This window comes from Lucilia sericata, unplaced genomic scaffold, assembly GCF_015586225.1.
Source record: "Lucilia sericata isolate MDLA Ls3-8-SP2 unplaced genomic scaffold, ASM1558622v1 Contig000073F_arrow, whole genome shotgun sequence".
NCBI lineage: Eukaryota > Metazoa > Arthropoda > Insecta > Diptera > Calliphoridae > Lucilia > Lucilia sericata.
Window position 1 is genome coordinate 558,845 of NW_023994107.1, and position 16,227 is coordinate 575,071.

General features: G+C 31.9%; 2 protein-coding genes across 2 annotated transcripts; both read left to right on the forward strand.

Moving 5' to 3' along the window:
- The first annotated feature begins 3,961 nt into the window (after window positions 1-3,961).
- LOC119616459 (pupal cuticle protein 36-like) lies at window positions 3,962-5,651 on the forward strand. Its single transcript, XM_037972806.1, has one exon. The coding sequence runs from the start codon at window positions 4,231-4,233 to the stop codon at window positions 5,479-5,481; it is 1,251 nt and encodes a 416-aa protein (XP_037828734.1). The 5' UTR covers window positions 3,962-4,230; the 3' UTR covers window positions 5,482-5,651.
- A 7,662-nt stretch (window positions 5,652-13,313) lies between these two features.
- On the forward strand, window positions 13,314-14,558 carry LOC119616460 (haze protective factor 1-like). The gene has a single exon (XM_037972807.1). The coding sequence runs from the start codon at window positions 13,372-13,374 to the stop codon at window positions 14,485-14,487; it is 1,116 nt and encodes a 371-aa protein (XP_037828735.1). The 5' UTR covers window positions 13,314-13,371; the 3' UTR covers window positions 14,488-14,558.
- Window positions 14,559-16,227: the final 1,669 nt, after the last annotated feature.

Genomic DNA, 16,227 nt, shown 5'->3' on the forward strand with positions numbered 1-16,227 from the left:
TTTAGTCTAGATATGAATCACTCTACGAAATTTTTTCCGGATAGGCCAATAATTGGTCATAGCTCCCATATAAGGTCCACTTCCGAAAATCACTTAAACTAATATATTTCATTGAATTACAAAGCTATCGGGATAAAATTCGACACAAATATGTTTTGTCTAAATATGAATCATTGTACATTCACTTAAACGCACATAACTCATTACTAAATTAAGATATCCATATAAAGTTTGGTACAAGTATTGCTCACATACACAGAAATATTACTATGAAAGTTTTTTTCCGATCGGTCCGTAATTGGTCATAGCTCCCATACAAGGTCCCCTTCCAAAAATCTCTTAAACGCACATAACTCATTACTAAATTAAGATTTCCATATAAAGTTTGGTGCAAGTATTGCTCACATACACACAAATATTACTATGAAAGTTTTTTTCCGATCGGTCCATAATTGGTCATAGCTCCCATACAAGGTCCCCTTCCGAAAATCACTTAAACGCACATAACTCATTACAAAATATTGATATCCATACATTTAGCACAAATATTGATCTTATTTACATAAATTACACTATAAAATTTTTTTACGATCGGTCCATATTTGGTCATAGCACTCATACTAGGTCCCCTCCGGAAGATTACTTAAATGCACAATATTCATTGCCAAATAATGATATAGATACAGAATTTTGAAATTTTCTCTTTATATACATAATTGGTCATACAAGGTCCTTTTACGAAAATCTCTTAAACGCACGTTACTCATTACCAAATAAAGCTATTGATACAAAATTTGGCACAAATATTAGTTTGGTATACAAAAATTCTATTTCAAAATTTTTTCACGATCGGTCCATAACATGGGTGCGATCGGTCCCATGCAAGTGTCCCTTCAGAAAATCACTTGAACACACATTGCTTATTACTAAATTACGATATAGATACAAAATTTGAGTGAAATATATAAAAGCTTAAAGAATTTTTTACGATCCGTCTATAATTGGTTATATCTCCCATACTAGGTCCTGCCCCTAAAACCAATTTAACCGAATTTAACTAGTTGCATTATCAATTTGTGTAGAACAAAATTATATATATATGTATTTTGAAAATCCTTAAATCTTACACACACATGCATATATGCACATTATTAAATATCGCAAAAGCACATCTATGTTCAATAAATCTTGGAATTGTAACAGATTTAAGCTGTTTAAATCTTGGGGTTTTTCTATTTAAGACATGGGAAAACTTGTTTCTACAAATATTTGATCAATTAAAAAAGTATTAATATAAAAGTAGCTGGTGGAGGGTATTTAAGATTCGGCTCAGCCGAATATAGTACTCTAACTTGTTATATCTATACTTTTGATCAAGTCCATAACTAATTTATGGACCTTTTATGGAGATATGACCAATCATTGGCCAATCCGAACATATCCATTTAATCGGATTTTATCGGTATATATTTATGTATATATTAATGAAAGATATGGGATAAAGTGTCTTTAGGAAGTGGACCTTATATGAGATCTAAGACCAATTACGAACTGATATAAATATACTTAATATACTCATGTAAATTTGTATACCCACCATCAAAAGAGATAGGGGTATATTGATTTTCTCATCCGTTTGTACCACATTGAAATATTATAGCCCCCATACAAGTGGACCCCCGAAAAACAGCATTAACGGACATATACCAAATTTTATGAGTATTGGTCTATAATTGATCTTACCCCACTATAAGATCCGCTTCATGTAATTAATTTAACGGTTATTACTACCTTAAAAGTACGAGTATAGAGGTGAAATTCGACATAAGAAAGTTTTTTTACGAGCAAGAACCTCTCTACTGACTTTTATGAGAAACTGCCTATGATGGACCCCCATATAAGCTCCTCTTCAGAAAATGACTTTAGACCTCATTATAGGCTTAAAAATACGAGAAAAACGATGAAATTAGACACACATACAGATGTTTTATACGAGTTAAAATCTCTCTACCAAATTTATTTAGGATCGGTCCATAAGAAAATTACTTTAACGATTATTGCTGCCTTAATAATACGTGAACAATTATGAAATTTGATATAAGAAATATTTATAGGAACGCAAATCTTCTTATTGAATTTCATGCCGAAAGTGTCGGGAAGTGATATTCGATGTAAAGATGTTTTATATGAACCAAAATCGGTCTAAAAAAAAATTATGAACAATTTTATGAAAAACGGTCAATAATTAACCCTATCTCTCATATAAGGTCCTTTTCAGTTAATTTGATGAGTAATATTACCCTGATATTTATAGGGGAGCATTTTTTTCACGGCATATGGATGGATGGTGGGTATATGAGATTCGGTACAGCCGAATATAACACTCTCACGAGTTATATTTATGCTATTTTCGGAAGTGGATCTTATATGACATATACATATGACCAATTATGGACCGATTCGAAAAAATTTTGTAGAGTCATATACATATGTATACACAAAACATATTTATATCGGATATTATTCCAATATCTGTATTTCTTAATTAGTTGTATGCATTTAAGTGATTTTCGGAAGTGGAACTATGGCCAATTATGGACCGATACAGATCTAATTTGGTAATATTATATACTTAGAGGCAAAATCGAGGTGATACCGATATTTTTACAAAGTTATTAATGATAAATCTATTTCCGAGAATATGTACCTCTGTATGGGTGCTATGGTTAATTTTGGATCGATTGTTTTGAGTTTGAACATAATTCCTGGGCGAGAATAGTCTGAAATTTTTACTCATAACTTTTTACGTTATTAAAACAATAAAAAATAAATATTTTCGGAGAATTCGGTTGATTTTATTGCTTAGTTTTAACGTGAGTGTGTTTTACACAGACAGATAGACAAACAGACATACGGACATAGCTAAATCGACTCAGAATTTAATAAGGACCTGGAATATATATGTACATATATAATATGTGAAGAAGAGCCATTTTTAAAGTTTTAATTTTGAAAAATCATAAGTTTGGTATTTTTCAACCGATTTTCAAATATGTTATTTTATTTTAAAGATACAAATGTTTACTTTTAATATAAAAAAATAAATACAAAATTTGTAGTCAAATATCTGAGTTACGACTCTGATAAATAGACTTGGAAAAGTCTAATTATTCTGGTTCATTATTAGACGTTCGAGCCATGTCCGTCCTTCTGTCCTAGAGCTATACAAGTGGTCATGAATTTTGGTTAATATATAAACTGATTTATGTCGGGATACAAGTATTTATAAGTCAATTATTTATCTTAAAGCATTTCCAGAAGAGAATTTTGTATGGGGGCTATGGTCAATTATGGAAGTATGATTTTTACTTATATACAACCGAGCTCACATAATTGTGAGCTCCAAAGCCATATTCAAGGGTTTCGATTTATAGGGGCTGGATGAAATAATAGACCAATTTCAAAAAAATCAACTTTCTTCGAATTATCTTCTAAATTGCGACCTATACTTTGACTACGGGCTGACATGGCTTAATCGACTGAAAATGGTTCTAAGTAGTTTGATATACTGTTGGTGAGTGTAGGACCAATATTTCAGTGCGATAGAAACATCATCACAAACGTATAATAACCTCCCCTGTGTAGTGGTGTAGACTATTATTATAATATATTTTTAAAGAAATTTTAAATCTAGCCTCGTATAAAATATTAAGACAATCAATGAAATTTTGCGAATACAACTGCAATAGAATGAAATTAAACTATCAGGTTTTTAAAAAATTTTGCAATAGGAGTGTCAACTAGAATGACACATCATCCTACATACTAATATTTCGATTTCGAGTAACTCAACCAAAACATAGGCAAGTTCTAATAGATAGATAACTTGTATAATTTTAATTTTGTGGTTTTAAATGTTTCAAATAAATTAAACACCTTTTAAGGTAGACTCTACAACTTAACTCCGGAATAGATTTATAATAAAAATTTAAATCAATCCATTAAATGTTGATTTGTAGCATTTTTCGCAAAAAAACTATGCAAAATAGTTTATTTTATAAACAATTAAAATAAAAAAAATAAAAGTAAACATTTGAAATATGAATAGAAATGATACTGTGAAATTTTTAATTTCTTTGCGGGTTTTGTATAAAAGACACTTCAAATTCTAAGCTAAATCATTCTAATTACTTAACTCATCAGAGAACAGTAAGATTCTAAAAAGAAAACATGAGAGCTTTCATTGTACTCTGCCTTGTGGCTGTTGCCTGTGCCGATAAATTGGGTTACAACTACCAACCTGTGGGACATTCCAGTTCTGGATTATCCTTTACTCCAGGTAGCTCCGGCTTTGGCGGTTCCAGCAGCGGTTTCGGAGTTGGTGGTTCCTCTGGTGGTCATGGTGGTTCTAGCAGCGGTTTCGGAGTTGGTGGTTCTTCTGGTGGTTTCGGCGGTTCCAGCAGCGGCTTTGGCGTTAGCGGTTCCTCTGGCGGTCATGGTGGTTCTAGCAGCGGTTTCGGTGTTGGTGGTTCCACTGGTGGTTTCGGCGGTTCCAGCAGCGGTTTTGGCGTTGGTGGTTCTACTGGTGGTTTCGGCGGCTCCAGCAGCGGTTTTGGAGTTGGTGGTTCCTCTGGCAGTTTCGGTAGTTCTGGTTCTGTTGGTGGTTCCCACGGTGGTGCTTCTTATGCTCCCCAAGTTGAACTCGAAAAGGAATTCTACACCTTTACTGCCAACGAAGAAGATTTCACTGAACCCGCTGTTGAACAACAAGTCGCTAGCTCTGCTAAGAAAAACCTTCGTGTTATTTTCATTAAGGGCCCTGAAAACCATGGCTTGGAAAATGCTGCTGTTGCTTTGGCTAAACATGCTGCCGAACAAAGAACTGCCATCTATGTCCTCCAAAAACAAGCTGACCTCAGCAGTTTGTCCAACAAATTGACCACCATCAACAACAACGTCAACAACAAACCCGAAGTACACTTTGTCAAATACCGTACCCAGGAAGATGCTATCAACGCCCAAAAGGCTATCCAAGGCCAATACGATTCTTTGGGTGGTAGCACTCAAAACTTCAATGGTGGTGTAGCTCCTGTTTTGAACTTTGCTTCTAAGGCTCCCGTTGCTGCCCATGGCTCTCACGGTTCCTTCGGATCATCCGGCTCTCTTGGATCTTCTGGCTCTGTTGGTTCCTTCGGATCTTCTGGTTCTCATGGATCTTCCGGCTCCCTTGGTTCATTCGGATCTTCCGGTTCTCTTGGATCTTCTGGCTCTGGTGGTTCCTTCGGATCTTCCGGTTCTCTTGGATCTTCTGGCTCTGCTGGTTCTTTCGGTTCTTCTGGCTCCGTTGGTTCTTTCGGTTCATCCGGCTCCCTTGGATCTTCTGGCTCTGTCGGTTCCGTTGGTTCATTTGACTCATCTGTAGTCTCAGGTCCCAGCACTAGTTATCTTCCTTCTTTCATTGCCGGTCGTCATCGCAAGTAAGTGAATGAAGAAAGTAAAGCTGTTACAGACTGAATAAGGTTTTTATTGTTGTTTTATATTAAGCGATTATTATGTATTTACCATTAATACATTTCTTATTCTTTTTATTATCAATTATAATCGCAAAAAAGAGGCGATAATAAAAAGAGTATTTAATTAAACGAATATAAGTAAAATTTGTTTTAACTCCCCTTATAAAGTAAGTATAATTTTAAAGGCAGATTTGTACCAAGTAGCAAAAAGTAAAAATTCCAAAGTATTCCTTAATATAATTTATGAATTTTAATTCCTCTTGTCAAACTACATATACATATTGTAGATCTTTTTGGTTCTGGTTCCAGTTCTAATTCATAATTTCAAGTCATCTTTGTGCTCATAAACTCATTTTATCTTTAGGAAATTTTTTAGTTGCATTTTATAACTAAATACGATAATTTTTATAAAACTTGATATCAAGCTTGAATTCAGCAGTCAGAAGTGTTTACCTAATATTTTGACAATAAAAATGGTATAATTATTTCAGATAATATAAAATTTTAATATTTCTCATTCTAGATATGTATACAAACCAGTTTAAGTACTTAATTATAAGGAAATAGTTTTTTTTTGATATACTTATTATGTAAATTAATTAATGCATTAAGAAGATACTACGTCAATATTTTATTTGCAATATGACAAACTAGTTATGATGATTCCATTTTTATGTATTTTTTATATAACCGGTATAAATTTTAATCAGAACATCTATGAGTATTTTAAAATATTTTAAGCATACATATTTTAAATTGGTTTATAAAATTCTTAGAAATTTTATAGATATTTTTCATTAATTTTACAGTTGTACTCTCATTATTTAACTTATTGGTCTAACTTTCATAAACTAGAGTTACAAGATTTTTAAAAATTTAAATAGCCATTTTTCACGTCACAGATTTTGAGTTCATATACAACCCTTATCCCCTGAAATTAGGGATTACAAACGGGAATTGAATGTACCGAAAACCGGGATTTTAAAAAATGAAATCCCGGGGAATTTCGGGATTATAAAATCCCGAATTTTTAAGTGTTTTTCCGCTATTTTACATTATAAAGTATTAAATAAGAGAATTTTAAAATCTTTTGGACTTAAGATTACTCTACTAACCTACAAGCTGAAATATCAAAAATAAAAAGGGCAATAGGCATAGATACTATCGGATATATAAAAATAACAAGTACCCCCCTACACCAGTTCTGAGAGTAAAATGTGATACAGTTTTCATAATAAATCATTTAAGTTCATTTATACCTCGCCTCCGATATATTATAGCAATTTATTGTTAAAAAACTATTTTTCTGAAATATGCTTGGGGGAAACCTTCACATGAGTCGATCCTCATAAAATTTGGAGGACGAATTTACGGAATTACTATGGCTATAATTGATAGAAACCAGTTCTGTAGTATTTCCCTACTGACCATTAAAAACCATATAACCGATATTCAGCTCAAGACGGAAGGTCTCATGAGTACAGAGCTGCAGTACAGGTGCTCTATGTACCCTCGCATGGATCCTCATTACACATACTATCTAAATATTAGGTTTCATCAAATTGTAAATTTGGAAACAAACCATTGGTATTATTTTATATTTATAAGATATAAGAAGCTATTGCTCAGAAGTAGGTTTTTATTCTACTATTCAGTACCTTGGATGGAAAGATTTTAAGAACCAACCCTCCATATTTACACTTGTACAGAAAATCACTGACAATAAATCGCTCGATAACGATAAAATTTCGACAAAAAAATATTTGTTTTAAAAAATTAAACACAAAAGGTCTTTTTTCTACCACAACCATATTTATTCTCTGCGTGTATATATATCAATATAAATACATGGCTTAATTAATGGACACGATCTTTATATTTTCACGCATTTCGAAATGAGCCTTCGCTTAAAAAAACAAAATATTTCCAATTTTTATAATATCACAACTTCAGTGATATCTATGATGTAATATTTTTTTCAAAATTCCAACTCCTTCTTATGCATATCTGAGACGGAGCAAAAACTGCAGAATTGATAAGAAATCATGCTTTAATAATTGATTTTATAGGAAATAATCAATAAGAATATGCTTAATTTCACATTTTTATAATGCTCCAAAAGTGCATTTAGTATTATCCAAAGATGCGTTATTTTTAAAAAATATTTCAAACAATATTTTGCTCTGCACATAATCAATGCATGCTTTTTGCTGACACAAATTTTAAAATTTACAACGCTATATTACGAAAACCACGATATGGAACAATAAATTGGCGGATTTTTTTAAATTCGGAGGTGATGATGAAAAAACCATTGTTTGTTGGAAAATTATTAACCCAGAAGTTAACATTATTAACATCATAACTCCTAAACGTATTACAATAAATTAACAATTTTAACACTATTTTTATATTTAATATAATATTTACAAATGATACACTACTTTAGTGGGGAGGGTATATTGATTGAGTCCGTCCGTCTGTCCGTCCATGTAAACCTTGTAATCAAACTACAGGTCGCAATTTTGAAGATAATTCAATGAAATTTGGTACATGATCTTCTATTGTCCCAGGGACGAAGTATTGAAAATGGTTAATATCGGATCATTATTTGACCTATACAACTGAACTCCTGAATAGGGCTTGTAAACCTTGTAATCAAACTGCAGGTCGCAATTTTGATGATAATTAAATGAAATTTGGCACATGATCTTCTATGGTACCGGAGACAAAGCCTATTGAAAATAGTTAACATCGGCCCATTATTTCACCTAGCCCCCGTACAACTGAACACCTGAATAGCGCTTGTAAACCTTGTAATCAAACTGCAGGTCGCAATTTTTATGATAATTCAATGAAATTTGGCACATGATCTTCTACCGGAGACGAAGCCTATTGAAAATGGTTAACATCGGCCCATTATTTCACATTTTATTTTTGTAACAGGTTTAGGGTATTATATGGTCGGCCTCGCCCGACTATAATTTATTACTTGTTTTTTAATTGCATTATAGTGCATCCAAATTGTATACTAAAGTCAAATTTTAAAATTCGGATCCAAAAACATATGGTATCACAATTTCAAAAATATCGCGTGTAGCCTAATATATATAGCAAATATATTCCCCTAGCTCCCTTATATGGGAGCTATGAGCAATAAAGTGCCTACCCGAACTAAATTTTGCAGGATTATTTATCTATACACAAAACGAATTCATATCCGGATAACATATCTACATATATGATGTTTCTGCATTCACTGAAATTGTTTTAATATAAACCCTATTTATTTGTTATATTAGCTATATATAAACTATATTAGAGTGCTCCAAAAGAACGAAGTTGCGAATTTTGCCCGTCCCCCCTTCTAGAATTGTTCTTTGAGTAAAACTATGTCATACAAAAAATTAGGCTGATAGGACAACGTTAACAGGTGCCGCAACGGCTCTAAAATTTTCAAGTGCATTTACAAGGGGAAAATATCGATTTTATTCAGTTTTCGTTCAAATTTGGCCATTTAGTAATAAATTTTGAACTTATTGTAAAGGAATCGTAATGTGCACAGAGTAAGCATTTCGGAAAGATATAAAACACAAAAATTGCTTGCAAATTTTAAAAGTTATTGCAAATTCCCCAGGCCATTAATGTGTCCCACAGCACATGAATCCGAAATGTGACATAAAAATTTCCTTTTTTTGGAATATATTCTAACAAAAACATTTTGTTACTTAAAAAATATCTATAATTACTCGAATATTAGTTTTTGCCCTTATAAGATAACGCAAACTTCTTATCAGCTATGGTCAAAAAGTTTGATTTTTTCAACGGCCGTTTCAAATCTCCAATTTCGGTTTTTTTAATCTTTGTTAAACAAATTTCAAAATTTTTAGGAGATCTCATGGGTATTTATGGTCAGTAGATAAGGCTGTTAAACGGTAAAAATATTATCAATATCAATATTTCTTACAGTTTAGCTGTACCTGCGATTTGAACTCGGCGGATTTCGGGAACATCGCATTTTTTGTAATATTTTAGAGGATACGTATTAATTCTTTACTGATGCATATTTTAAATAAAGTATTATCAGAGTATTATAGTCCAGATAATATAAAATATATATCCGAAGTTTTACATTCTTAACTCATAAACTGTAGAGTTCAAATGTCAAATTTTGGAATATTTGGGAATTCCTAGTGTACCATATCAAAATAATATTTATTAGTCGGCCATCTTTACCAAACATGACTGCAATTTATCGTATATAGTACGATATTTAAAATAGAGTGAAAAAAGGTAGCTTAACCCTTTAAAGCACTTGGGAACAATTTAACACCAAAGTTCAAAAATTCGAAAAAACACTCTCTATTTGAATAATGCTCTATATAATTAAAGGAATAACAGAAATAAAACCAAAAAAAATCTATATTGAGTATAAAAACATATGAATTAACCCTTTTTGACCATGTAAATTTGTATTTTTAGACATATTACATTGAAAATCGACCGTAAAAAAGGATTAAGTAAATTATCAGTTTTAAAAACAAAATTTTTCTTTTAAAAATGTGCACCTCAAGTTTATTCCATAGTCAAAAAGGGTTAAAGTATAATTTTTTATATATAATATAGAATTTATATACCCTCCACCACCATCAGTGGTGATACAAGTTTATCGTTCCGTGTGTAACACCAAGAAATATTAATTTAAGACCTAACAAAGTATATATATTCTGGGTCCTTATGAAATTCTGAGTCGATTTAGCTGCCTAAAACACGCTCACTTTAAAACTAAGCAAAGGAAATCAACCAAATTCACCCAAAATATTTATTATTATCCCAAGCAGTTTGATATTGAAAATCAGCAAAATCGGTTCACAACGTAAAAATTTATGAGTAAATTTTCAGACTACCTCGAAAAAAATACGTTTTTTTCCTAATTCTTAACAAGTTATCTCAGAAACTACCAAAGATATTTAGATGAATTTTGTCACACATTATTTTTTCAAAGCAGTGATCAATTATGTTCAAAATCTTTATAATCGATCCAATATTTCCCATACAAATCGATCCAATATTACCCATTCAAAGGTATATATTCCCGGAAATTTGTTTATCGTTAATAACTCCCTTAAATATATCAGTATCATTCTATCGACGTAGATCTTAATCGGTCCACAATTGTTCCCCATATAAGGTCCACTTCCACAAATCACCTAAACGCACATATTTCATTGATAAATAAAGCTATTGTGATAAAATTCAACACAGATATGTCTTATGTACATACAAATCATTCTATCAATTTTTTTACGGACCATTATCGGTCATAGCTCCCATATAAGGCCCACTTCCGAAAATCATTTAAAGGCACATATTTCATTGAATAATAAAGCTATCGGGATAAAGTACGACTGGAATATGTTTTGTGAGCATATAAATCATTCTACGGAATTTGTCTTAGCTCTCATATAAGCTTTACTTCTGAAAATCACGTAATACCACTTCATTCGTTATTAAATGATTATATCCGGATAAAATTCGACATGAATATGTATATATGCCGAATATAGCACTCTATCTTGTTTGATTTATTTCTGTTTTTCCCTTATATTTATATATGTACATATATAGAATTATTCTAATAGATAGTGTTTTTTCGAATTTTTGAACTTTGGTGTTAAATTATTCCCAAGTGCCATAAAGGGTTAATCTACCTTTTTTCACTCTATTTTAAATATCGGACTATATACGATAAATTCCAGTCATTTTTGGTAAATATGACAGACAAATAAATATTATTTCAATATGGTAAAAAAATCCCAAATATTCCAAAATTTTACCTTTCAACTCCACAGTTTATGGGTTAAGAATGTCCGATTTTAATAAAACTTCGGATATATATTTTATATTATCTGGACTATAATACTCTGATTTAAGTAAAAAGTGCAACAGTAAAGAATTAATACGTATTCTCTAAAATATTACAAAAAATGCGATTTTCCCGAAATCCTTTCGAATTTATGTGCTGTGAGTAGGGTTGTCAGATTCCGATTCGCAAAAAGCTGGACATTGGGTTTTAAAAAGCTGGACAAAATAAAAGAAGCTGGACATATTAATGCAGGGGTTCTCATATACCAATTCCGTTTTGTAATAGTCCATAGAGTACGAATATATTTTTAGTTTTCCCCGATCACTTCGATAACTTAGTTTTTAAGAGCAAAAGATGTGAACAATTATTTTTTAAGTAGAAATTTGTGACCGATTATGGCCAATAGGCTAGGTTTATTTGAAAATAAATTAAATTAAAAAGCGCCATTTTTGAAGTTTTAAATTTTAAAAATCATAAGTACGTAAGCTGTACGTAAAGAAATTGACTATCGCTCGCAATAATACATATTTATTACGACATCAGCTTTTCAAGTGTTGAGACATGTTGTCAGTGATGATAGAAGAGGGAAATCATAACATAGTTGTATAACAAATGTACAAACAGTGTTGGCTAACATGATTTGACAAAGATAACATAAAAAATATTTCCTAAGTTATTGTAGTGTACTAAAAAAATTCTATTTAGCTAAATTAAATTTTAGCTTGAAACTGGACAAGCATCAAAAAAGCTGGACAACCCAGCCAAGTCCAGCCAGGCTGGCAACCCTAGCTGTGAGACACGTTAATGGCCTGGGGAATTTGCAATAACTTTTAAAGTTTTTAAGCAATTTTTGTGTTTTATATCTTTCCGAAATGCTTACTTTGTGCACATTACGATTCCTTTACAATAAAGTTCAAAATTTATTACTAAATAGCCAAATTTTAGCAAAAACTCCCCTTGTAAATGCACTTGAAAACTTCAGTTGCGGCACCTGTTAACGTTATCCAATCAGCCTTAATTTTTGTATGACATAGTTTTACAACCCATAGAACAATTATAGAGGGGGATTTTTTTTTTCATTCATACAAGCTTGAATCATTCTAATATGTATACATATTATGTAAAAGTTTTGTTGTATACAGAAAAGTGAATGTGTGAATGAATAAAATATATTTCTGGTTTGGGCCTAATTATGTTCAAAATATATAAAATTATTGTGGATGTTTCGATTAATAGCTAACTTTATTTCTATTTTAGTTTACATACATATTTATTTCGTTTTATTTGTTTCTTTTCGATTCGTTTTTTAATTAATACCTACACAATTTAACAAATATTGTAAACAAAATCTACTTTTCATTTTTATATTAAGTCAATGTTATTATTAACCAGTTAATAAGTAGATACATACACTAATTTATTTATATTCAAATAGAACACAAGTAATTAATTAACACAAGTAATTAATTAAATATTACAAAAATTCAAAAGATGGCTTTAATGACGTATAAATATGTAAGGAAAATATAAAATGTAGAAAAATAAAAAAAAAATATAGAAAAGTAAAAAATACATACAAAAAAAGCAAATAAAGCACAATGATTAATAATCAATAAGGATGCATTTTTTTAGTAAAAATATCTTTATTCTATGTTAACTTTAAAAAATATAAATATTTATTTAAAACTTGCAATTTTAATTTTGCGAAAACGAACACACAAGATTGATAGATAACAATTAAAAAAAAAACTATTAGTTTTTTCCAAATTATGCAAACTAAATGTTAAAAATTAAATTAGAAATTCACAATCAAAATTTTAACTTGCTAATGTTAACAGAGTAGGAAGGAATAACTAATGTTTTATTATATTTAATTAATTTATTTAAAGCAAATTCTGCTTTAAATTTAATACCAAATCTTTAGTATATAAGCCTAATCCTAATCGATTAGGAATCATTCTAGTAACGAATATTAAACAACAAAGGAAAATAATGCGTGCTTTTGTTATATTGTGTTTAGTGGCAGCAGCTTGCGCCAATCAATTGGGTTACAACTATCAACCAGTGGGTCACAGCTCAAACAGTGTGCCCAGTTTTGCTGGTTTACAAGGTGGTGCTGAGGTTTCTATTGGATCTAGCGGTTCTTCCAGTTACGCTGGTTCTGGAGGAGTTTCCAACTTTGCTGCTCGTTCTAATGCAGCCCCCAGTTTTGTTGGTTCTCAAGGAGTATCCAACTACGCTGCCGGTTCTAATGTAGCCCCCAGTTTCGTTGGTTCTCAAGGAGTTTCCGATTATGCCACTGGTTTAAATGCCGGCCCTAGTTTTGCTGGATCTCAAGGAACTTCCGATTATGCTGCTGGTTCAAGTGCCGCCCCTAGTTTTGCTGGCTCTCAAGGCGATTTAGGTCAAGCTTCTCACGATAATGCTGCATTCGCTCCCCAAGCTGAACTTGAAAAGGAATTCTTCACTTATACCGCCAACGATGAAGACTTCAATGATCCCGCTGCATCCAATCAATTGTCTAACTCTGTGAAGCAAGGTCTCCGTGTTATTTTCATTAAGGGCCCTGAAAACAGCGGATTGGAAAATGCTGCTCTTACTTTGGCAAAACAGGGTTCTGAACAAAAGACCGATATTTATGTTCTCCAGAAACAAGCTGACCTTAGTACCTTGGCTAACAAATTGAGCACTGACAACAAGAACAACAACAACAAACCAGAAGTACATTTTGTTAAATATCGTACCCAAGAAGATGCCATCAATGCCCAAAAAGCAATTCAAGGTCAATATGATTCTTTGGGTGGTACTTCTCAATCTCATGATGGCGGTGTTGCTCCAGTATTGAACTTTGCCTCGAAAGCTCCTGTTGCAACACATGGATCCGCTGGTTCTCCTGGTGTTGGTTCTCATGGAGCTGGTTCTCTTGGTGCCGGTTCTCTTGGTGCTAGTTCCCTTGGTGGTAGTTCTTTCGGTACTGGTTCTATCGGTACAGGTTCCCTTGGTGGTGTTTCAAATGTTGGTGCATCTTATATTCCTCCTTCATCTAGCGCTGGTGTTTCAGCTCCAGGTCCATCTTATCTTCCCGCTTCAATTTTCCGTCGCTTGTAAGATCTGATGTTTATTGTTATTGTTGTTTAATTTTAAGCAAATAAAACTCGAACTTTTAAACACAAATAAAATGTTTTTTTTAGTTTTTTTCTAACTTTGATAATTCGTAATTGGTTTAAATAAGAATCTGTGAGAGATAACTCTTATAATGTCAGGTCTCATTAAGACTCTTGGACTTATAATCAAGAAAATATATTTGACCCAAGACTAGATTTACGTGATTGGCTAGATTTATGAGACTGAATTTCAAAATGATTTTTTAGAATTTTGTTATTCATTTGAGATTGAATACTTCCTAGGACCCCCGTTAAAATGTTCTATTTATTTTTTTATTACAATACCGATGTCAATAGCAGCTTTATGTAGTCATATTTTTTAAAATGGTAGAAATACCTCTTTGGGGATTTGCTTCAATTGGGGAAAAATTTTTTTCTGCCGGAAAATTTAATTTATTCTGCACAGAAAAACACAGAAAATACATTTCAATTATCAAAATATTTGCGTCAAGCAAGTTTTGCACCAATCACCAAAATGATGATATCAATTATCAAATTTGTAAAAAAAAAATAAAAAGTACTTTTTTTCCAATTAATGAATTAATCAGAACAATTAACATAAAAAATTGAGACAAAACTTAAAATTGAATAATTCATTAATTGTATAAATTAAATATTTAACAAGTAAGAAAGTATAGTCGGGCGTGGCCGACCATATGATACCCTACACCAGTTATGAATATTAAATGTGATTTATTTTTCATAATAAAGCATTTATCTTCAATATTCCCTTGTTCCGATACATTTAAGCAATTTATGGATGAAAAACTAATTTTCTGAAAGAGGCTTTATATGGGGGCTAGGGGCAAATATGGACCAAGCCCGATAAAATTTTGTGAATATATTTATATTTACATAATATTTTATTGTACTGAATTTCATCGCGATATTTGTGTTTATAAGTTAATTTGGGACATTCAAGTAATTTTCTGAAGGGGACATTGTGTGGGAGCTAGGGTCAAATGGGGCCCGATCTTTATGAAATTTGGCAGGGTCATTTTATATCGCGTTTTATCGATATACCTGTATATTTAACATAATTATGAGCTCAGAAGCCCTTTTCGGGGGGTTCTGTTCTATGGGAGCTAGGTGAAATAATGGACCGGTTTTAACCATTTTCAATAGGCTTCGCCCTTAGGCCAAATAAAACGTGTGTGTCAAATCTCATCCAATTATCATGAAAATTGCGGCTTGTACCTTGCGCTCAAGGTTTACATGGACAGCCATCCAGCCAGACGGACGGACGGACATAGCTTAATGGACTCAGAAAACGATTCTAAGCCGATTGGTATACTTTAAGGTGGGTATAGGATGAATATTTTTGTATGTTATCCTCCCCACTAAAGTGGTGTAGGATATAATAAAAAACTGTTTGGTAGAACAATTATAAAAAATCAATTAAGTTTATGATTAAAAGAAATTTTAATTATTAATCTACTAGCTATACCCAGTGTGCTTTGCTACCCTAAAAGGAATATGTATAAATAAATACCAGATTTATTATATGTTACATATAAAAGATGTCAAGCAAATTATTGCAAGTTCGCCAGTTTCTATCTATCGCCAATTTCTATCTATCTACAAAAAATTTGAATAATATAAGAGTTTCCAAGATGCACGAAATTTTGTATTTAATTCATATATGTGGTGCCAAGCCCCCCATTGAAAGTCCGCCCGTTATTCT